We start from the raw sequence: 22,994 nt of genomic DNA, 5'->3' as shown, positions 1-22,994 counted from the left end.
TGCGCTGACCAACGTTCATTTGTCAAAAACGTGTTTACAAAACTGAACTAAACAAAACACGGGTCATTTCCATCAAGAAGCACGAGTCACAACGAGCTGTTAGATGAAGCGCTGCAGACGCCTGGCTGCACGGCGCCCAACTTCTCACTAAAGGTAACCAACTCCCTTTTCTGTGGAAAACTACTTGTGAAATCGACTGCGATTAACGTATGTGTAATATGAGCAGGATTTTTTATTGCCTGATGTCATCATTAAAACAGCACGAGCTTGTTTGCCTGCACTGTGTGAACACATGGACCAGTAGCTGGTCAGGGAGAGTTTACGCCCAAAGACTTGATGTTACAATAGTAACCACAGGTGTTATAATGAATTATACCTCAAATACACCAGCTGAAACTATTTAAATTTTTATTTTACTGAGGTAATATCTCAGTTTGTTAGTTGCCTATATTAAACATCTTAGGGCGAACTCAGTGGCATCAATGCAGCCAGTGATATAAAAGAAAAGAAAAAGAAATACCAATAAATGAAGAGGAAGAATCAATCTGCAGCAGCAATCAAGTGAATTACAAGTGCAAACGCTGATTTAATATTTAATTATTTTATATTTCTCGTGTCCTTAATTGCATTTGGGAGTACCAGCGGAGTAAAGGGATTGATTTTTCTGTGAGGTGAACCATGTGTAACCCACCTGTCTGTTTTCCTGTTGTGCAGTTTGATCATTACTCCCATCGTGACCAGCGCCGAAAGCGAACCGATAGCGCCGAGTACAAACCCCACATTGTCGTCTGCAGACAAGAGAGAAAAAAAAACACAGCAAAGCAGAATTAGTCACTGTCATCAACCACTGGTCGTTTTGAATAAGTCATTCCCCCATGTCTTTTGTCCCAGGCACTGTTATTGGAAGTGAGGACATGGGGGAATACCAAAGAACAAAGATCAATAAACACTCATGGTCTCTTGGGGCAACTGCTCAGTGCTATGTGTGTGTGTGTGTGTGTGTGTGTGTATGTTCAAGCTCCAAAATTAAGGATGGGTGTAGCAGCTTGAGGTGTGTCTGAAATTGACTATGCCTGTTGAGTCAGTTTCATTTGGGTAAATAAAGGATCGTGGTGAAAAACTTGTTCGACCAAATGAGGCGGGTTTTATTCTGTGAAAGTCATATTGTATGACTGTTTACAAAAAGCCTGTGAACTACAGGATACACCACAGTAGATGTGGATGGGTAAATGTGATTGGAGACATACTGTAACACAAGTACATAAAACATTTTGTTTGTCTCATTTTTGGTCTCATCCATAGCCTTAAAGGTCCAGTGTGTATATCCAGCATTCAGATTCTAGATCTAAACCATTTTACGATATGTCTGCTGTTTCCTACTCATTCTTCGTTGGTTTATTTATAAACGCGAAACTTGTGTAACGCGCTCTCTGATTGGCTGGATTTTCCGTTCGGGCTGCCGTACAAACATGGCGGTGCAGAAGAATTGTAAGGCCACGAAAACCAAACCAATTTCATTTTATATTATAGCGATTATACACTGATACGAATATATTCATGGGTAGTATATTCAGATTTTAACAATAAACCTTGACAAATATTACACACTGGACCTTTAATGCTCCTTCTTACATCTGGCATCTTATGTTTCAGCACAGTTTCATACAAGCACTCATGCAGATGTAGAAGGACTGATAACGTTTACACTCAACTGTGGCGAATTACAGGAGATTTTCCTGTCACTATCCAAACGGATGAATTTAGGAATTAAAGCAGAAATTGATTAGAAATTGCCTATTCCACATTGATACGAAAACATTGTTGACACATTGTGCCTCATGCACTGCAATCCCACACAGAGCCACTGTGTCCTGCCAGTTAATTCATCTTTATAATTAACAAAGGGATCAAACAAAACGTAAAACGATACATTGGCTTCAGATAAAGACAAATCAAGCACAAAGCTGGACGGACTGATACGACGTCGACTCGCTGGATTTTCCCCCAGCAGTTGCCTTGACATTGTTTGCACTTGCTTAGGTAATATTTTGATTAGATTAAATTCGAGCATCTGGAAGTTTCCTCCGGTCTTGGCAATTTCACCGCAGCGATCTCCAATCCATGTCCCTGTTCATACAGTACATCACACATAGCCAGGAGCTGTTTTTTTAAGGAAATCGAGTGCACACACAGACAGACGTTACAAGGAACATCTATCGGAGTAGAAGTACAGTACAAATATCCTCTGAATGCATCGATGTATGGTACGTCAAGTGTCAGGCTTGTGAGGTCCTTTAAAATGCTTGGGAACATCAAACACAAATGCACACAAAGCCCACCACACCGACAGGGTACAAAATATCCCCTAAAGTTTCTAAACCAATCAGTTTCACCACCACACCACGGCCAGGCCTTGGATGCAGCAACGTTGGCATCAAACCGTTGGACGCCGAGGCCGTACGGCATCGGTACGTGAAGCTGCCCAGACAATAATCGTACTGGGAGCATGTAAGGATCTGGCAGTCGATTGGGTCTAACATTCACCTTCCTCCTTGTTTTTTTATGTGCTGGCAAAATCCCAAAGCTATCTCATTACTCCACTAAACCGACCTGCATTGATCAAACAGTGAAGCTCCAGGGAGCAGTAGCTCTCAGGTTGGACCGCTATGTTTCCTGTGAGTGACACAACTGGAATAACTGGAGCTAACGGAGAACACAATTCAAACATGCAACACATCTCCACTGTCTCTGCATGGATTCAAGTGGATAAAAGCGAAGGCCGTTTTACACGTTATTCCTGCAGCGGTCCAACTCATCGTCATTCACTCCTTTTCCCAGTGTTTATCTCACAAAGAAATTGCAAACAGACGATACCGATCAGAAACCCAGGACTGTTTCCATAACCCCACCACGCCCATCTACCCCTTAGCAACACTCTTATCACATAAAGCATTTCTTAAGATAGAGATGTGCTTTTTTGTCAGGGCTGATATCATCTTAAAATAATTCTGTTGATATTTTTTTTCCCTCCTCTCCCTGGTAACTGTGTGTCTCTGCGCGAAGCTACTGCTGTCATCTGATATGTGTATCTCACCCTGTCTGACTTAATGTGATGGGTGCATGTATTCTTGGAATTTGAACCATGCGTCAGACGGTGAACTTCGTCTTTCATGCACAAACTTAACAAGCACACAGTTGCACAAACACACTCGAACGCACCACCTCGTGTCCCTCTCGTCTCTAGACCAGACTCTTTGGCTCGATCCGTGGCTCAGAGATAGACGGACAACCTCCAAGGAGTTCATGGTTATAAAGTCCAAACGCAGCAGCAGCTCTGGGAGGTAACGTCATCCAAAGAAATCAGCTTCAATATCTAAACTTTCTTACAGTCTGGGACCCCGAGGCCTTGTGTGTAAATCTGTGTACAATTTTGATCAAACCCTATTTCATCTTTTTTAATGTAATCATAGTCAAAAAGTTTAATTTCACACTTACAGTCTATTTCTGTGATCTAATTTCCCAGTTACATTCCTCACATACACGAATCTGGTCGATTTAAAGTGGCTTGTGCAACATCGACGCTGCTCATCACTGGTCTTTTTAATGAGATGAGCTGATGAGCTTCAGCAAACACCAACTGTCCAGTTTGATTGTTTTTACCTGGATGCTGTTTCACATTAAAATTGTTAATGTTCAGGCTTGGTTTTTATTAGTAGGGTTGATTAAGAAATCTGACCATCCCATCACCCATTCATTTATTCCAACGGTTTGTTTGTTTGTTGTTAGCCAAGTGTTAGCCAGCAGCTTCACATCAATGTGTCAATGTACCTTCATCATGTCTATTATTTTACAGCTGCACTATATCTATAATATTTATTTATATTTATTTTTGGGGGGATGATTGTATTATTCTTCTATTGTGTGATTTGTCTGTCTTTTTATATTGGGATTGCTGAGTTCCCGTCTGCACAACAAATTTACCGTCTGGTACTAATAAAGAAACCTTGAACCTTGAACCTAGTATATCCCCCCCTGAAAAAAAACAAACACATTGCAATTGTATGAGCAGATACTGCATTTAGGACATATGAGTTCATTTGGATTGGTAATATTTGCTTTTCTTTATCACTTACAATATTAAATTGATGATGAGCTTTTCGTTGGGACCCTTTGTCCCTTTATGTCTTGAGAATATGATTCAGTGGCCGTGGCGTCTCTGCAGTAGCACACAGCAACACTTGTGGCGCCAACAATGAACAATAATGTTGACACATTTAACTATTATCAAAAGATTTAGACATTGCTCTTGGCCATATTGTGATTTTAATTACACTGTGATTCATTTCCTTATTTGGCCTGTTGTTTCTATCCTTTGTGTTTCCCCTGTTTACTTCGTGAGAGTTTATTGGTGATTGTGGTGCTGAAATGTGTCATCGCATGTGTGTGTGTCAGTCGTTTTTCTCTTTAACACCAACATGCTGCTGTTTAGAGACTCCTTTAGTACTCCTAGTCAGAGCAAATTGGGAACCACTACTTTGAGGAGTTGATTTAACTGCAGCACGATGGTTGTAGATGATTGCGAAGATGAAGGTGAAACCAAGATGATCAGTAGCCATTGTGTGTCAGAGGTATTAACTGCAGCTTCATCCTAAAATGTTGGAGATTCAGATTCAGTGCGGCTCCATCCCCGTCTGATGATCCTCAGAAACATTTCAGAAGCTTCCAGCCGTCCGCTTTGTTTAAACTTCACAAGTCTAAAAGAATCCACATTAAAATAAAAAACTATAAAACACATTGTCCTCACAGAGAGTGAATTTGTTTTCTTTCTGACTAAGATGGAAAAGATAAATATGTTAGCAGTGATTTTATTATTTTGTACACCACTTGTTCCCTCATTTAATATTATCCCAAAGTCTTCAAGACAAGAATGCAGTGTTGTGGCCTGCGCTGGTAAACAACAGACTTGTTATTCAGATTTGGACCTCACCACAGCACAGAAACAATAATTGAATATGTCAATAATCTGCGTGCAACCGCAAAACTCAAGAGAAGGCTTTCCATTCCCGTGCTTCTGACACTGTGAGAGTGGATCGCTGGAGTTTGAGATGGACTTGATTATAATGCATCTCTTCATATTTCCAGAGCTCTCTCTTCCATTTAAAGATGACAAATGAGGTAGAGGGATTGTTTTAAGGTGTGACAGTGCAGTGTTGACCACATGAAGACAGTGAAGTATCAGCAACGTGACTGGTTAGATTCCCATGTTTATCTTGGAGGACATTTCAAAAACTTTCTTTTACGCAACCTGCATTTACCAACCAACTCTGTCTCCTTCTCTCTGTGTCTCTCTGCTTTCCACTGCTCTCTCTCTCTTTGAGGCTCAGGCTTTGTCTTGCAGCCCACGTCACTCTTTTCCTGTGAAAAATCGCTCTATCCCTCTCTGGCAGCTGTCACCTTTCCTTTAATCACTTTCTTCTCCTCTGCGCAAGGCTATTAATATTACAATTCCATTAAAGTGGGGGGGGGGGATCATGTTATTGGTATGCGTCTGATACTCATCCTGGGTTGCTGTGACACTCAGTAAACTAATCTTATACACCTGAAGCCTCCTGCTCAGGCCCAGTCTGTATGGATCTGTTAAAGGCATAGTTCAACATTTTGGCAAATTGGCCCATTGCCATATTTCGTATAGTCATAGCAGTAGGTTTGTTACCTTTAAAGGGGAACTAAACCCCTCAGTTTTGGATGACGTGCTCTAAGCTTGAAATTCAAAAAATGCCTTGATTATGGGCGGCACTCCAGGGGCTCTCCGATCCCCCCTCCCCCCTCCCCCCTGCGCCCCATTCACACCCGCGAAATCACACAAAAGAGAAAAAAAAGTAATAAACACACATCGACACTTCTGCTAGCGCTAACGAGCTACTAACGAGCGACTCAGCACTAGTAGCGTGGACACTACTAGGAGAGGACGCCAGAGCCGTGACACAGCATCTACAGCTGATCCGCCGGCTCGTTAGCTCGTTAACGGCTCGTTAGCGCCGGCGGCACTAACGATTCCCGTTCAGGCAGCTGTTAGCAGCCGTTAGCCGCAGCAGAGCAGCTAGAGTGCCTAGCAACCGTTAGCGGCAGGCAGCAGCCGGTGCTGATTGGTCGGGGAGCTAGTGGCCGGTGACGAAAGCTGCCTCCAAAACGTCATCTGCCTCCATCTCAGCCAATAGAAAAATTCGATTGTAATAGCCGTGTTTCAACCCATAGAGGGCAGTCACTCTACATTTTTACTACAAAATACACCAAATTGAAATATTTTGACTAAAATGTCAAAAGTTGGACCAGAATCAACTGACAACACTACCTTATACCCAAATACATTTGTTTTCAGCAGAAAAAAGTGGTTTAGGGGTTTAGTTCCTCTTTAATTGTCGGTGCAAGCTGTTTTTAGAACGGCGGAGCAGAGCCGCGAGCTGCTCAGAGCTACGCTACGGAGGCTAATGGGATTTCTTGGTTTCCCTCATCAAACTCATCAAATACACAATCCAACAACTCCAAAACGCTCTGGTGGACAAGTTGTGACCTGCACATTCACCACGCTATGAGATAATAATGAAACACTACGAGACCAAGTTGTTCTTGAGATAAATTCATGCAAAACCTCTGTATTTGATGAGTTTGATGAGGGAAACCAAGAAATCCCATGAGCCTCTGTAGCGTAGCTCTGAGCAGCTCACGGCTCTGCTCCGCCGTTCTAAAAATAGCTTGCACCGACAATTAAAGGTAACAAACCTACTGCTAAGACTATAGGGATTATGGCAATGGGCCAATTTGCCAAAATGTTGAACTTTCCCTTTAACACTGATCATCACCGCCCTTCCTGGAGTCAAAGCGCAGCAGCAGGTTATAATCCATCTCAAACAGGTGGGGGGCTTTTAGTGATGATGGGCGATATTTATGCAGAGATCCACTTCTGATGGAAGGGACTTAGTGTCACCGCTGCTGACAGGCTCCGTTTCAACAGTAGCTCATTAAAGCGATGCAGAGAGGAAGAAGAAGACAAACTGGATGGATGCGGTTGCGTTACCTCTCCGGCAGCATGCCGTTCCTCTGAACTATGAGAACAATTCTGGGGCTGTTTCGGCCTACACATCACGTTTGCGGTGATTCATGCAAAGGGGGTGGGGGGGAGATCAGCCGGTGTCTCTTTTTCTGGGCCTGTATTTAGTATTGTTTACATGGCTGGAGGTCACATTTCAATGGCGGAGGTAACAGCTCATGCAACACCTGCCATTTAGCACCTCAGGTCATGTTGACAGTTGTTGGCTGTGATTTGCGTAATGAGAGCATCAGAGCAAAGTGTGATGATTGTCAAATGGCTAAAAAAGCTTGTGTGTGTGCGTGTGTGTGTGAGTCACACCGATCACACTCATCTGCACATGTATGTGAATGTGCTATATCACCGAAGAAAGTGTTTGGTCATATGAAGATGTAAACAGTGATGGGCTAACGTAAACCTGACCTCACAGTGTCACAGTGAGAGGAAGCAACAGAAATAAACCCTGTGGCTTAATATGAAACATTTCTAAACAGCTCTGCAGTAGATAATCAAGTCATGAAACTCATATGTTTTCCTAGCAAAGGAGTATTTGGATCGATTGTGTCCAGCTGTGACCCCGCGGCCTCCAAATCTGATAATATGAAGTCTATTCATCCCTGATTACTATCGCGAGGAAGTCTCTGTTTGCAGCTCTAACAAGGAAAGGATGGAGGACTGCAGTGAAGCCACGGAGGGATGGAAAGTGAAGGTGGATTGCAAGTCAAGTGGATTCGTTCCTCTGCTTCCCCTCGCTTCATTACAACTGATCGATCAATGAAGAAAGAAGAACCTAAGATGTGCAACAAAGTGTTTAAAGTCAAGATCTTATTTCCTATATCGCAGTCAGGATGAAGAACGGACATGTTTTTGTCAAGGTTTTCCAAAAAAAACAAAAGAACATCCTGCTTCACACTTTACACAGTGGAATGAGGATGCATTAACGTGCTCTGAATTTAGTGGGAAGTTCTGCCATCTGGTGGCAAGAGCTGACTGCTACAACAACACTCATTCAGAGTTCACTGTCGGGGTGATGAATGAAACCATTACGGGGACCCAGGTGGTTCCAATTTACAAACACAAAGCCACGCCAGCGCAGGTTCAAAAGTTTACAGCTTTGTAGCTAATGGTCTGCATGAGCAGCAGAGAGCCAAGTCTATTGAATCTTTGCTTTCCAAGAGGGTTGGACAAGAAGAGGAGCAGGATTCCCAGAGTCCCTCTTTGGGAGTTTTTTTTTCCTCTGGAAGACGCTGCCAATCGGAACGAATACGAAACATGTGAGGAGCTTGTTAGTAAGAAAATAAATGAGCGAGCTTATTTGTGTTGTATTTTTCCGAAAACAATAATGGCAAAACTGTTTCATAAGGGGATAAAACTAAAATAATAAGCTACTTCACACACTGATTTGATCCAGAAAAAAATAGACAACAGCAAGTGAGAGTTGCTGTAATTACACTTTTGTTTTCTATACAGGCCAGAATGAAACTAAAATTGCATACGGCTAACTTTCCTGACGTATTGATGCTGAAAATGTGATCGTTTTAAGTCATTTTCTGTATTTAAATTAAGAATTCATATGATCCTTGTGCTTTGTACTTGTTTATTCTCTCAGTTAAATTTCTGTGAAAATAGCTCCTGAATACAGAGCTCAAGTCTCAAAACTTCTTTGATTGTTTATTCTTCTCAACAAAATGAGCTGTTTCTTTTGTTTAGTATTAAAAAACCGACCTGTTATACAGTAGGGGTGCTCTCCTGTCCAGGTGCCGTCAGCCAGACAGGAGCGCTGTGTTGAGCCGTACAGGATGTATCCGTCGCTGCAGGAGAAGCTCAGGCCGTTCCCCTTCAGGTAATTCGTCCCATTCTTCTTCCCGTTGTTGGGTGTGGGAAGCCAGCCACAGGAAACCACTATCACACAACGACACAGCCAAAAAATAGTGACAAATCCAAAGAAAAGATATTAATTTGTTTGAACACACAACCTAAACACTAAAGCATTTATTTCAATGAAGTTTATGGTATCTTCCTGTGTAAGGTTGCATAAATCCTGACTACTGGTCAGTGTATCTATGTACTTTATACATTCTCTTTTCACAGTACAGTTAGGTCTCATGCTTTGCTTGAAACTGCTTTCAGCATTTAGCCTCAATCACACGACAAAAGACAAAAACAACAAAAAAATTGAATAAAATGAGATAACAGCATACAGTATTCAGGATCAATGCTGCATAGTTTCAATTTTGGATGTCAAACATTACTTTTCTGTAAACCAACAGTGTAACCATATGTATGTATGGGAGATGGAAAATGTATGAAATCCTTCTTTTGTCAAAACATGTCTTAAAATACACATTTATTTATCTTAGATGCAAGAATGCTCGACTCGTTTTGAAATGTTTTGGTGATGCAGTTCATGGAAGATACTATACTGTACGTGATTACTGGTCCAATATGCATTAACAGGCAACCCACTGTATATTCAACAATAAAAAAAGCAATAATAAACATGTGAAATTCCCTTAAGTGTTAATTCACAAAAAATAGACAAAGTATGAATGAACAGACATGGATTCATGTAGTTTCAGGCGGTACCTGGCTGCAAAGCCTCCTTCAGGCTCATAAGGCTTTGGTAGGCGCAGAGCGTGGCGTTCCCGACAGCGATGCTCCGAGCGGCCAGGGCGTCATATGTACAGAACTCCGCCCCTTCTCCAGAGCATGTCGTCAGCACGTCGGCCACCAGAGGGTCATCGGGTGTCTCGGGCAGAGAAAAGGCAGGAACAAAGGCGGCGTCGTGGCTTGGCGGGGAGCGGTAATTATCCACGAGGTGCTTTGAGTCATACGTGAAAAGGGAAGACGCTTTTGAGATATTCCCTGCGGACATAAATAAATCACAGCAGCAGTAAAAAGCTGTTAGGATGATTAATTACACAACTCAGACTGATCTTTAACCAAGTGGAATAACAGTGGGTGTTGTGAAATCATGAGTCTCCCCATAATTACAACTGGCAGAATCTCAGAAGTTCTACTTAATATAGCAGAAGCAAAGCGAGTGTTGCAATAAAACAAGGGTAACAATAATGGTTAATTAAGGAAATTCACAGACTGGGCACCTCGAGTGTCATGGCAACCTATTTAACAAGGCTAACCACATTTATGGGAATTATTGCCAAGGCCATATGTGTCTGATCAATCACAACGCTGATCAGTGCAAGTGCAAGTTTTATTATATTTTATTCCATTTACCTATTTTATCTTAGCTTTTATCCACTCTCTGCTGTTTTCTCCACTGCAAAGTACAAATTGTTGAATGTAAGACAGCGTTTCCTTCAGTGTCTTAATTTTTGCGCGTGTATGCAAATGTGTGTGTGCATGTCTATGCGTGTAAATCTCTCTTTTTTTCCTGTATGAAAAGTGCTCTACAAATAAAGTTTGATGTTTGTTTGTTTTGTTTTGTCTTGTATGTTAAGTGTGTATGTGTATGAGAGTGGACCACTTTTTCGAGTCCATAATAAAGATTATTATTATTATTTGATTGATTGATTGAAGTTCTGCAGGATGTGATAGTAAGGCAGTACTGTATGATGAGGCCCCAGCTCCAGCTGTGCTCCAGAGGTGGGCTTCTCTCAATATTTATCTGTAATCCATTAAAGCTGCACTGCCTTTAAACATGTGTCTTGTTGTTAAGATTGATTCAGTTCGATTGAGTCGTTGCTCAACAGTCTTCCACACTCACATGCAGCTCCAAAGGTGAAGATTTCCTCCGACGTGGCCGAGTCAGCTGAGGAGACGACCTCTCCCTGCGGGGTCATGAGGTCATCTGACGGGTCAGAGTTCATCCGACCCAGCAGGCCGTGGGTGTGGTTGGCAAACTCTGGAGGCAGCAGGACAGTGACCGCCATGAGTCCTTCATGTACACGCACCTCCACGCCGACGCCAGAGAGGAACATCACTGTCACGTTCTCAGGGCTCGGGACGAACACAAACGCTCCTGGAAAAAGAGATGGAGTTGACATTTTGAACATATTCAGTTGTTCTTTAATTAATTTAAATGAAAAAACATAAATAAAACTAGCATACAAAATGGTCATAATTCAGTAAGGGCCAAATGTTCATGTTTAAGTAGGAGTAAGAGTAGGAGTTAGTTACCTTTAATTGGTGGACAAGTTGTGACCTGCACATTTACCACGCTATGAGATAATAACAGAACGTTATCAGACAGAGTTGTTTTAAAGGCAAATGCAGAGACTGCTTGCTGAAAAACTGCCTCTGACAGGAGCGCACATCAGCGGTTTTGCATGAATTTGCCTCGAAAACAACTTGTCTGGTAACGTTCTGTTATTATCTCATAGCGTGGTGAATGTGCAGGTCACAACTTGTCCACCAGAGCGTTTTGGAGTTGTTGGATTGTGCAGCACAAATTTCCGTAAGGACAATAAAGGTCTTTTAAGTTTAAGTTTTAAGTTTAAGTATTTGATGAATTTGATGAGGGAAACCAAGAAATCCCATGAGCCTCCGTAGCGTAGCTCTGAGCAGCTCGCAGCTCTGCTCCGCCGTTCTAAAAGTAGCTTGCACTGACAATTAAAGGTAACGAACCTACTGCTAAGACTGTAGGGATTATGGCAATGGGCCAATTTGCCAAAATGTTGAACTATCCTTTTAAACTTCAGTTTAATTTTAAGGTCACTGGTGAGAAATCTGGTGAATTTTAATTTCTAGAAAAATGTTCAGTGCAGCTTTAACCTGATCAGGTGTAGAGTTAGATGTGAAGTGGTCTAAATCATCTCACCGTGTAGGTCCATCCATTTCTGCTCGGTGAAAGGCAGGACCTTTTGGTTCCTTAGCACCTGGAGGAGTCGGTCCTCTGATAGTCGCACCTCGATGACATCAGAGCTCTTCTCCTTCATGGCCACTGACGACAGCCTTGTGGCTCTGGCCGAGGAACCTTTAGTGGCAAACACACATAACACATTATCCACAATATCAAAATAATCCAGATGTGTGACCTCACTGATCTAATGAGGAAAATATGAATAGCTTTGGGTCATTCATAGTCAGTTGGCCAGAGGATGTTGTATAAAAATCAACCCAATCTGACCCTGAGACTGTGTGAAAGATTATAGAGAGCCTTAAACACTTGCAGGCAAAAGGAGACAAATAAAAATTCAGCAACAAAATAAAATCAAGGTCAAACTCTAGAGGCAGGAAATAAACCTTTCTGCCGATAAAAAAAACACACACATACACACACACTGGACCATAAATTAGGTCTCTAAAGAAGTCCTGAAGCAAGCTGCATCCCAACAAAGCTCTGAGCTGAAAGTCAGAAGTACAATTGCACCATGGGGAGGGATGAAAGAGGCGGTTGAGACGCCAGGGCATTCATCTGAAATGTGGACTCACCGTTCTTGAGTTTCAGCTGCTCTGTTCTGGCCTGAACACTCAGCTCTCTGTCTGGCGAGGACACGAGGCTGTACTCGCCTTTGCCGTTGAAAGTGTAGCTGAGGCCGTCGAACGTTATGAAATGTGGATCCCCGAGGACGACACCTGCGAGGCATCGAGGAGCAAAGGGCTGATGCATTTACGTCAGTTGATCTTTTACCTCATCTAAACACTTGCAGGGTTTTTCTTCCTATATCATAGTGCGGCTTAATGTTCCATTTATAGTCTCTGGGGAAGACAGGTAGTCATTTGTATGATCCAATATATTCCCACATCTTAACCGTCAGCTGTAAGGCCTGTAATTCATTTACCCTACCTGCTGCACTAATGCCAGTTTTCCCAGTGGAGAATGCGTGTGAGCAGCCAAACAGACGATTAAACACACATGAACAAACACACACAAGCTCTATTTCTTGTGCTTTGTAATTTACTTTTTTCTAGCTTCAGTTTTACTGTAAATTCTACCTCAGAACTGAGACTCTCAGTACACATTATTACTTTAATAATTAAAAACTCCTATATTGGAACTAAACATGCAAAACAAACATTCACTTCGATTGTTTTCCTGTAAGACAGGGGTGTCCAAACTTTTTGCAAAGAGGGACAGATTTGGTGAGGTGAAAATGTGTGGGAGCCGACCATTTAGCCTGACATCCTTTGAACCATTAACACTAAATGCAAATGAACTGTTAAATACTTTTTTTTTTATTATTGCAAGTGGCATTCTTTTCATTTCTTCACATAGAATATAAATAAATCTAAACATCACTCTGCTTTTCATATTTGACCACATAAAATGAAGAAAAAGTCTGTCTGGAAAAAAAAACTTTCAGGATATCTAGGTTCATTTGAAACATTGCATATTATATTTTACATTATATTATATTATATTTTAGAAATGGGCTAGAAAGGGTCAAAGGTTGCATGGCTAGAGTGCGGCCACAGGTCTGCTGCCATCTTCTGGTGAAATATAAAATAGGTTTTTTTTTTGTACTTTATTTTTTGTTCATGTTATTGATTTTATGACAGAGGCTGCGGGCTGGTGGGAATTTGAACACGGGTCGCAATTGCCCCTGGGCCGAACTTTGGAAATGCCCGCTTTAAGACATAATGTAACAACTTTGCATTTAGGATCAAGGGAACTGCATAAAGTCTGAAACAGGAAGACAATTTAAATAAACTGGTTAAAATGACCAGGACAATCAAGTCTGGTCTCCTCTGTGTTAATGTGTTAACCATCTCGTGGGTTTGTGCAAAGTTATGCAAAGTGGTTCTCACCGGCCGTTGGGGGCTTGTAGTTGCGACATCCGGTGGAAGGCCGCTGGCTGAGGTAGATGTGGCAGCGGTCAGACCAAAGGCAGCAGTAGAACAAACTCACGACATCATAGAGCCAGTGGGAATACTCCGGCACCCGAGGTGGTTCCCCGTACGGAGGAGCGCCCCAGTCGTGAGCCCGGTCCGGGGTGCTGCCACCGGTCGAGTCTCCGGTCAACACCAGGGCGCCGGCGCTGTCGTAGCAGCACTGCTGTCCTGACCCAAGCACAGGACTGGAAATATCAGAGAGAAATCAATTTGAAAAGGAAAAATTGTTGCTGTTTAATTTTGTTTTTAAAAAAATGAAAACTTTGCTTTTCCTGTCTTATCTACCTGGCCTGAATTGCTCTGACGCAGTGCACACTACTTGGGTGATAAGTGCACACACTGCCACGCTCAATGTCACAACTGTAGTCAGTCTGAAACGATGAACAGTCAGTAAGAATATAAGTCTCAGTAAAATAATAATAAATTCAAAGATTACTCGATTAAACAATGACTTGATTAAAAGGCAAGCAGAATTGTTTAAAAACACAGGTTATAATTTAGTATAAAGCAAGTTCCCTGAATTCATACTGATGTCATTTCCTCTACGAGTCTTGTTTCCTTGTGTTTGGAGGCATCTGGATGAATTCCTCTCTCGCCACATGGCTGTGAGTCTGTGTCAGGAACTTGGCTTCAAAATGTTATTGGACTAATAAGATAACAATAGACGGATTTGTTGAGGTCGGTGCACTTACATGAAACCGGCCTGTGTCTGCTCGGGCCTGTGCCAGGGTGCACGGACAGTCCATGAGCTCACTGAGGAAGCTGGGCAGCCCTTTCTCCCTGACGTCCCACTGCAGACACTTGCTCTCGGCCCAGGCAGCGGAGTCGTCTCTGAAAGCCTGCTCCAAGTGCCAGGCCAGGACGTGACTTCTGCTCCAGAGCCCCGCTACGTCCCTGGGTATCAACAAGCACCATTCAAAGTTGCATTGAAGTTATAATTTATGAATTTAAAAATGATAACAAACATTTATTTGGTGATTATTAAATCAAATTTTGATTAATCTGTAATGTTGGAGAAAAATGTTAAAATCAAAAAAAGACACAATAATCCATTTGTGTGATACTATATGAAACAGTAAAAAGTCCTATTTACTGACTTTTTTTCTTTGCATGTGATCAGTTGTATATGAACATTGCCAATTTTCTATCAATCAACCAATTAGATGATTAATGATTTTAATGGTCTCCGGTCTGTGACTTCTCAAATACTGACCAATTCTTCATACATCCTGAGCTGTTTATAATCTCCATAAAGCAGAAAAAAGGCATGCTAGTTTTTTTTTGTTTTACAGCAGACACATGTGTGGATATGATTATTATTATCATCTGACTGATATAAACTATATTAAAATTTTAAACCATTTCAAAAAGAGCTGCTTTTCTACAATAGGGCTTATTCACAATAGCCACAGAATCAACAGCATTACCATGTAGGTATCGATCAAATACAGGCAGAAACACATTTTGAGACATGATGAGATATTTCAAGTTGACTGATATGTTATTATTATGATTATTATCTATATTATATCATATATACCTTGCTCCATCCGACTCAGAACCAGCAGTGATGCGAATATTCCCCAACTCCCAGGCGGAGAAGTTTTTGGAGCTCTCAGGGACGAAGCTGAAGGCCCCGGTGTTGTCCAGGTCTTTGCCCAGAAAGTAGAGGTACCTCAGCTCCGCCTGCAGAGGGGGTGGTCGGTCCATCCGTGCCTCGGTGCTCCTGTTGAACTCTCTGTAACCCCACAGCTCCACGTTGACCTTATCTGCCCCGATCAAAGAGCTGTTCCATGTCATCTTGAGCCGGCCCGCCGTGTTCGGTGTCCCGTAGTGCTGCCACTGTGTCGCATTCACCAGGGCGACTTTGAAAGCAGGGTCGACTTTACTGGGGTGGACTGGCAGTGAACAGGAAAACACAAAAATAATGCAAAAACAAACATTTGTTGAGTAAATAGTAGAAATACTGTCAGGTTGTGCAAAAATAAAATGAGACAAGAATATACCTGCAATAACAAAACCCACCTTGCTGACAACAGGGATAATAACTTCCATAATATGTGTTTATTATTTCATTTTTTCATAATGGAAAATCCCATTGAAAATCCCATTCTTGAAGCTCTAGCTGAAAATCTGCATTTTCATCAGTATGTTTAACGGGCCCCTCGATTTTACATTTCAGGAACGTACCTGACAAGTACTCTCCAGCTCTGTCAAAACTGGTTCCATCAGTGGAGACTTCAAATGGGACCCAACCCGTCTCATACAGTAAAGGAGAGATGCAGTGGGCGCGGCCTTCAGCATCAATAAACCCGTCTCGTATGAGCTCACCTTTAAATCTACAACACACGGAGAGGTTTCCTGATAATCTGATGCAACAAAAACTTCACCGACACGTGTTTAGCATGTTATGGCCAACACATTTACAAACACGACAGGCATGCACATAGACGCACACCTGCAGAGAAGTTGCTCATGGGGTTGAAGGACCAGACTGAGGATCCTGAGAGCTCTTCCACCCAGCATGGAGCTGGAGTGAGGCGACACCTGGAAACAGGACTGGTGGTAGTCGGCACAGCAGTTCAGCAGAGACGCACAGGTTGCATGGCAGGAGCATTCCTCCAATGTGTCTCCACACTTCCCTCTGCATGTTTGACCTCATGAAGAAAATAACAGGAGTAATAAGTTACCACAGTGCAAAACATTCACAGAAACATAAATTGATTGGATTGAATAATATAAAATAATCATACATGAAAGTTAGCCAATACCTACCACACTTGTTTTCATGAGTTCAGTTATATTATAATGCTTACAAGTTGTAAGATTATTTTTTACTTTATTTACAAGTGAGTTTCAGGAAAGTTTGTTTTGTCTGGTTTTAATATAATCACATACTGTATAAACTTTAACCAACATACCGCACTGTATCAGTAGCCTGTTCTTTGCCTCAGCTATACTGTAATGAGGTTGCTACCTTAATATATTCCCTGTCTAAAAAAAGGTTATAAGTTGTTTTCATGTATTCTGTTATATGATAATGCTGACACGTTACTTTATACAATAGTGAAGCAGCTGTCAGCACATGTGAATGGTGATTTAAATAGGTAAAGCATGATATATGCAGCATATAATGAGTCAATAAAATATACATTTTAAAGCGACTTACCAGCTGTTTTAGTGGTGTAGCAGATAAAAACAATCCCACAGAGAAAAAGTGTCTTTCTAAAGTTTCCTCTCATGTTTAGAACAAAGCAGTCCGTGAACACTCATCCCTGTGTTACACCATCCTTGGATTAAACTTCAGCTTTTGCGTTGTCAAGTGTACCAAAGGTCAAATAGCAAACAAATCCTAACTTTTTAACTGCGGGTCATTATTGAGTTATGAATTAACAGACAGAGATTTAACGCAGGGCGGTCGTTTTAAAACGTATTTTCATTATGATAAACCACACAGATATATATTATAAACAACGCGCGCACTATCATGATCATTAGTTTGTTTACAAGTGGTTTTTAGGAAGGATTTTAGCTTCCCCGCCTGTGTTTGTTTTGGGTTCCTGTGTGGTTTATGGACATGACCGTCTATCATGGGTGACATGTATTCTCGCGAGACTTTAGTAAGGAGTTCACGCATGCGCACTTCGCATCTTCACATCAGTGTTTCTGAATGAATTGGATGGGCACCAACAGAAGGGACTGAAAAAGTGACGAAAAATACCTGTCTACATTTGTGTTCAACTCGTCCCGGTTCGTCTCCACCAGGTTTACCGCGACAGGAACGAAAATGGACCAAAAACAAGACGGAAAATGGTGTTTTTTACTCGCGAACTAGAAAGCTAACAAGGCAGCTAACGTTAGCCTGCAGCATCACCAACTGGCAATAACAATAACCAACACATATACATATTGGCTCTCAACAAGGTAGTAATAATCACAGAGAAATGTATTTTCTCTACACAATTATCGCGTCTTTAGTCTCCTTTTTCATTCTAAAATGGATGAAAAAGCGGAAGTTTTGCACCGACCTGAAAAGACTTGATGGCAAAACAGTTCTTATTACAGGTAAATAAACATTTCTTTCTTATTTGCAGCAATATTTACCTACCTAAGTATGTGTGTTAATGGTTTACACTGTGTAGTTCAGTGTAGTTTGAACCGAATTAGCTTGATTTAAAAGATGAATGACATTTACATCACATATCACTGGATTTTGCTTGTGTCATAAGCCTCACATGATCATTTTTATCTTTTGGGCTGTGAATGTGTTTTTGTGTGTGTATCTGTGCAGGTGGCAATTCTGGGATAGGCAAGGAGACGGCTATTGCCATGGCAATGAGAGGTGCCCGAGTCGTCATCGCATGCAGAGACCTGGACAAGGCTGAGAAGGCAGTGAGGGAGATCAAGTTCAAGAGTCACAGCCTTAATGTCCTCCACATGGAGCTGGATCTGGCCAACCTGCGCTCCGTCAGGGAGTTCTGTAAGAACTTCCTCCAGAGGGAGAAGAGGCTTGACATCCTGATCAATAATGCAGGTGAGGGGTCTACTGGTACAGATTATAACACCTCAGAAGAAATGTGTTCAGTTGGACTTGACATAAAGCTACAAGAGTGAGGCAATATTTTTATTAATACTGATATTGTAGAGCTAGAATAGTATAACAACCTACATTTGGATATATTTCACTATATATTGGTTAGAATTTAGAAACTTTGGATTATATAAATGAGAACTTGCTGAATTCGGGAAGTTTTGTGCACAAAAATGTTATGAATGTATGTCACATATTTGTGAGCAATCAAATCTAATGAATTAAGATTCTTCCAAGGAAAATTACGTTGTGAAATAGGTTGGTACTGTACATTGTCAGAACAGACAAAAGGTCTGTTATTGCTTGGATAGTTCACATGTGAACAGTGGAAAACCATTATTAAATACAATCATTCTTCTACTTTTTCCACCTCTGTTTTGTTCTTCAGGGATGCCCAGTGTCCTCGACTGGACGGACGACGGCTTCAGCATGTGTTTTGGTGTCAACCACTTAGGTCACTTCCTCCTCACCAATCTGCTCCTGCCTCGTCTGAAGGAATGCACCCCCAGCCGGGTGATCACGCTCACATGCTCCATCTACAAATACCAGAAGCTGGACTTCCAGGACCTCAACTACAACCTGCTGCCTTTCTTCACCTACAGCCGCAGCAAGCTGGCAAACCTCTACTTCAGCCAGGAGCTGGCCCGCATCACAGAGGGGAAAGATGTGACTTCATACGCTGTACACCCTGGTGAGAGAATGAACATTCTCAACATTGAGACTTGCAAGTTGAAATCTCAGATATGATTGAAAGAAAACTCACCACCAAGACTGATGTGGGTGTGTGCTGATACTTCTGTACTTCTGTCTTTAGTGACAATAAAGACTGATTCTGATATCAAAATTTGGAGTTAGTCCTTAAGGGATAGTTCAACATTTTGGCAAATTGGCCCATTGCCATAATCCCTATAGTTTTAGTAGTAGGTTCGTTACCTTTAATTGTCGGTGCAAGCTATTTTTTGAACGGCGGAGCAGAGCCGCGAGCTGCTCAGAGCTACACTACAGAGGCTAATGGGGTTTCTTGGTTTCCCTCATCATACTCATCAAATACACAATCCAACAACTCCAAAACGCTCCCTGGACAAGTTGTGACCTGCACATTCACCACGCTATGAGATAATAACAGAAGGATATGAGACAGAGTTGTTTTAGAGGTAAATTCATGCAAAGCTCACGGCGTTCTAAAAACAGCTTGCACCGACAATTAAAGGTAACAGATCTACTGCTATGACTATAGGGATTATGGCAATGGGCCAATTTGCCAAAATGTTGAACTATCCCTTAAAGTCCAAAGGTGAACCGGCATACATTGTACAGAGGAGCAAGAGAAGATATCCACCTCCTATAACTGAAATTTCTATTAGGCAGTGAAACTTTGATAAATCAAACCAGTTTATATTAAAATCTGGGGTTCATTGCCATTGTAATATCTCTGGTTACATGTGTTGCTCCAGGTTTTGTCCAGAGTGGTTGGACGTGCCACTACTCCTTCCTGTTCCGGATGCTGATGCAGGTGATCATGTGGATGTTTTTCGTGCCATCTGAGGTTGGAGCTCAGACTGTTATCTACTGTGCTGTGTCCGATGAAGCTGCCAAACACAGCGGGGGTTACTTCGTCGACTGCCGGCCCGCCACTGTGCGTCCTTTTGCGAGAGACACTGGCGTAGCAAAAAAACTGTGGGAGGCCAGTGAGAGATTGGTGAAAATGGCCTGATGCTGAAAACAGTTTAAACAGTTGTGGTTTTATTTATTTTGTGGTATTGTTTTATTTATTGTCATATTTTATTTTAAACCATTTTTTTTATTACTGTTTTGTTTTATACAATGCAGATCTAAGATATTTGTAACTTTATGTGCTCATGTATTTTGAAAAGCTTTTTTTCCATCAACAGAACTGTTGTTGTGGATCATCAATTTTTTGTGCACAAATAAAATACTTTTCTTGGGAGTGTACATTGTGTAGTTACGGTAAATTGCAGTTTTTTGCACAGTTATTTTGTATTATTTCTTTTACAGATTTTCACCTTAAAATATGAACATTTCTGTACAAAATAATTACACAATTATAAGGACTCCATGTGTAAAGTTGCCATTAAATCTGCTCTTAAAACAATAGCGGTATCTACAATAAAGTATCAGTAGTGTGTCGATTTTACCAAGTCTTTTGCAAGTGACTTGACAGTGTGCGGGAGACCCTTTTTGCTTTTGTTCACTCCTTACCTATGCTCCAACGCACCTGTTTTTCAAGATTTTTTTAGGTGTGCATCAGCCTTCACACCTTGATTTTACCAAGGGAAATACATAATACAATAACAGGGAGCCGGATCTTGACAATAAACGCTTAATAGTAGGATTGCAATATAAGTAGGCTACAGATGAATGTGAGTGAATAAAACCGAAATGAAAAAGCAACTGGAGGTGAACAAGCTTAATATGTTTCCTGCTACAGTGACAGAAAAAAAACACGGTTAAACTGGTTCAGTGTCAGTCAGGCTGTTCAAATGTTCACACCCAAACTACCACTGGTTTCATTGCATCTTGAAAAGAAAACGGATAAACAAGGAAATTAAGTTGTGAATCAAGTAAAACGTTGAACTCCAGTTGACGTGTTTATAGCTCTATCAACAGTACCAGTGACAAAACAACTTGACTGTGTGTGAGATAATCATTGACAGAGGTTGACTGAAATAAATTTGATATTGCCGGTTGGAGCCGAGACGCCATTACAGGGTGTGTATATCTACTGGGAAACACACGTTTAGAGGACTGTAAGAGGAGAGTTGAGGACTCAGTAACTCGGTGAGTCTTGTGGCTGTTGTTGTGTGTGAAATGGCTGAGAAAATTGCTCCTGATGAAAGTTTACTGACATGCAAGCTGTGTTTAGAGACTTTCACAGATCCTGTGTCTCTGAGCTGCAACCACAGCTTCTGTTCAAGCTGCCTGAAACAATTCTGGGAACAAGCTAAAAACAAAAACTGTCCCACTTGTAAAAGGAGATCTTCAAAGGATTATCGAGATGTCAATTTTACACTCAAGGATCTGGCTGATTCCCATAGGAGACAGAAATCTGGATCATCAGGGACTGACTTTGTTGCTGGCTCCTTTGTTGAGAGCCAAAGCAGTGGTTCACCTGTGAAAAAAAGAAAGACGGAGGAGGTGATTTGTAGTAAACATGAAGACAAAACTAAATTGTTCTGTAAGGATGAAGATAGAGCTGTGTGTCCTGTCTGTGAGTTTTCTCTCCACCAGAGTCACACGGTGGTTCCTGTAGAAGAAGCAGTCAGTGACCTGAAGCAGCAGCTGAAATCTGACTTAAAGTCTCTGCGGGACAAGAAGAACAAATACAAACAAGTGGAGAAAACATACAATGAAATGACTGAACACTCCAAGAAGCAGCTGTCGTCCACAGAGAGGCAGATCAGAGCAGAGTTCAACAAGCTCCACCAGCTCCTGAAAGAGGAAGAGGAGTCCAGACTGGCAGCTCTGAGGGAGGAAGAGGAGCAGAAGGGGAAGACTATGAGCAGAGAGATGAAGATGATTGAGGAGCAGATCTCCTCTCTGTCAGACAGTATCTGTGCTGTTGAAGAAGAGCTGCAGAAACACCAGGTGGCGTTCCTCAGCAGTTATAAAGCCACTCAGACCAGAGCCAGAGCCCAGTGCTCACTGTCAGATCCACAGCTGCTCTCAGGAGCTCTGATAGATGAGGCCAAACACCTGGGCAACCTGTCCTTCAGAGTCTGGGAGAAGATGAAGGAGAAGGTCCACTTCACTCCTGTCATCCTGGACCCAAACACTGCAGACCCCTACCTCTACCTGTCTGATGATCTGACCAGTGTGAGAAATGGAAACACAGTAAAGCAGCTTCCTGACAATCCAGAGAGAAACACTAATTATACCCACATATTGGGCTCTGAGGGCTTCAGCTCAGGGAAACACAGCTGGGAGGTGGAGGTGGGAGATCATCCTGACTGGAATGTGGGTTTGGCTAAAGAATCAGTTGACAGGAAGGGAAAGATATGTGCTTCACCAGAGTGTGGAGTCTGGTGTTTATTACATCGCAGTGGAAAATACTCAAGTGGTGTTGGTGAGCCTGTGACAGTGAAGAAGAGTCTCCAGAGGATCAGAGTCCAGCTGGACTATGACGGGGGGGAGGTGTCCTTCTACGACCCTGAAGACATGACTCACATCTACACTCACAGAGACACTTTCACTGAGAAACTCTTCCCATATTTCAGTGTTGGACAGTCTGGTGATGCTAAAACCTCTGATATCAAAGTGTGTCCCACTGAGATCAGTCTGTGACGTTCAGGGACGTTGGTTTTTCTATCACGATGGTTTGAGGTTTATTAAACTCTAAAATCAACCTGCTTCTACACCTACTCGCCTGTCATTTTGTCTTAAAACACATATTTCATTAGACTGGTCATCGTCACAGTACTACTGCCTCTTTTACATAGGCCTACTTTGTCTTTTTTCTTTCATCAAGTATTTTTCAATAAGTCTGTTTTAATCTTCATTTGG

General features: G+C 41.9%; 3 protein-coding genes across 5 annotated transcripts in view; 2 read left to right on the top strand and 1 right to left on the bottom strand.

Moving 5' to 3' along the window:
• The window catches only part of susd2 (sushi domain containing 2), a 36,165-nt gene extending 17,197 nt beyond the window's left edge, over positions 1–18,968 (bottom strand). Inside the window, exons 1-13 of one of the 3 annotated variants that reach the window (XM_085786165.1) lie at positions 18,844–18,968; positions 16,341–16,539; positions 16,073–16,221; positions 15,423–15,780; positions 14,575–14,776; positions 14,168–14,253; positions 13,799–14,067; positions 12,482–12,625; positions 11,868–12,023; positions 10,815–11,069; positions 9,674–9,952; positions 8,813–8,989; positions 692–788 (exon numbers count right to left, since the gene is read on the bottom strand). In XM_085786165.1, coding sequence (XP_085642291.1) covers positions 692–788; positions 8,813–8,989; positions 9,674–9,952; positions 10,815–11,069; positions 11,868–12,023; positions 12,482–12,625; positions 13,799–14,067; positions 14,168–14,253; positions 14,575–14,776; positions 15,423–15,780; positions 16,073–16,221; positions 16,341–16,539; positions 18,844–18,904 — 2,432 coding nt within the window. In that variant the 5' untranslated portion in view covers positions 18,905–18,968. Of the gene's footprint in view, positions 1–691; positions 789–8,812; positions 8,990–9,673; positions 9,953–10,814; positions 11,070–11,867; positions 12,024–12,481; positions 12,626–13,798; positions 14,068–14,167; positions 14,254–14,574; positions 14,777–15,422; positions 15,781–16,072; positions 16,222–16,340; positions 16,540–17,051; positions 17,381–18,843 lie in introns of those variants that run through there. The other 2 variants (XM_085786164.1, XM_085786163.1) reach the window with 2 other exon arrangements.
• Positions 17,529–20,426, top strand: LOC146981202 (retinol dehydrogenase 14). Its single transcript, XM_085786239.1, has 4 exons — positions 17,529–17,947; positions 18,174–18,416; positions 18,862–19,164; positions 19,928–20,426. Exons 1-4 carry the CDS (start codon positions 17,827–17,829, stop codon positions 20,185–20,187), a joined length of 927 nt encoding a protein of 308 aa, XP_085642365.1. The 5' UTR covers positions 17,529–17,826; the 3' UTR covers positions 20,188–20,426.
• A 780-nt stretch (positions 20,427–21,206) lies between these two features.
• Positions 21,207–22,792, top strand: LOC146981201 (nuclear factor 7, brain-like). Its single transcript, XM_085788138.1, has one exon. The coding sequence runs from the start codon at positions 21,303–21,305 to the stop codon at positions 22,773–22,775; it is 1,473 nt and encodes a 490-aa protein (XP_085644264.1). The 5' UTR covers positions 21,207–21,302; the 3' UTR covers positions 22,776–22,792.
• The last annotated feature ends 202 nt before the right edge of the window (positions 22,793–22,994 follow it).

Source organism: Trachurus japonicus, chromosome 9, assembly GCF_045865225.1.
Source record: "Trachurus japonicus isolate A0001 chromosome 9, Traja_1.0".
Lineage (NCBI taxonomy): Eukaryota > Metazoa > Chordata > Actinopteri > Carangiformes > Carangidae > Trachurus > Trachurus japonicus.
Note: the sequence above shows the minus strand (reverse complement) of the source record. Positions and strands in the feature narration are given on the sequence as shown.

Bases quoted from the DNA above. Each gene is read 5' to 3' on its own strand.
- LOC146981202 (XM_085786239.1), top strand. From the start codon at position 17,827: ATGTATTTTCTCTACACAATTATCGCGTCTTTAGTCTCCTTTTTCATT. The intron at 17,948-18,173 runs GTAAATAAACAT...GTATCTGTGCAG, and splicing joins CAAAACAGTTCTTATTACAG to GTGGCAATTCTGGGATAGGC. The intron at 18,417-18,861 runs GTGAGGGGTCTA...TTTGTTCTTCAG, and splicing joins CATCCTGATCAATAATGCAG to GGATGCCCAGTGTCCTCGAC.
- LOC146981201 (XM_085788138.1), top strand. From the start codon at position 21,303: ATGGCTGAGAAAATTGCTCCTGATGAAAGTTTACTGACATGCAAGCTG.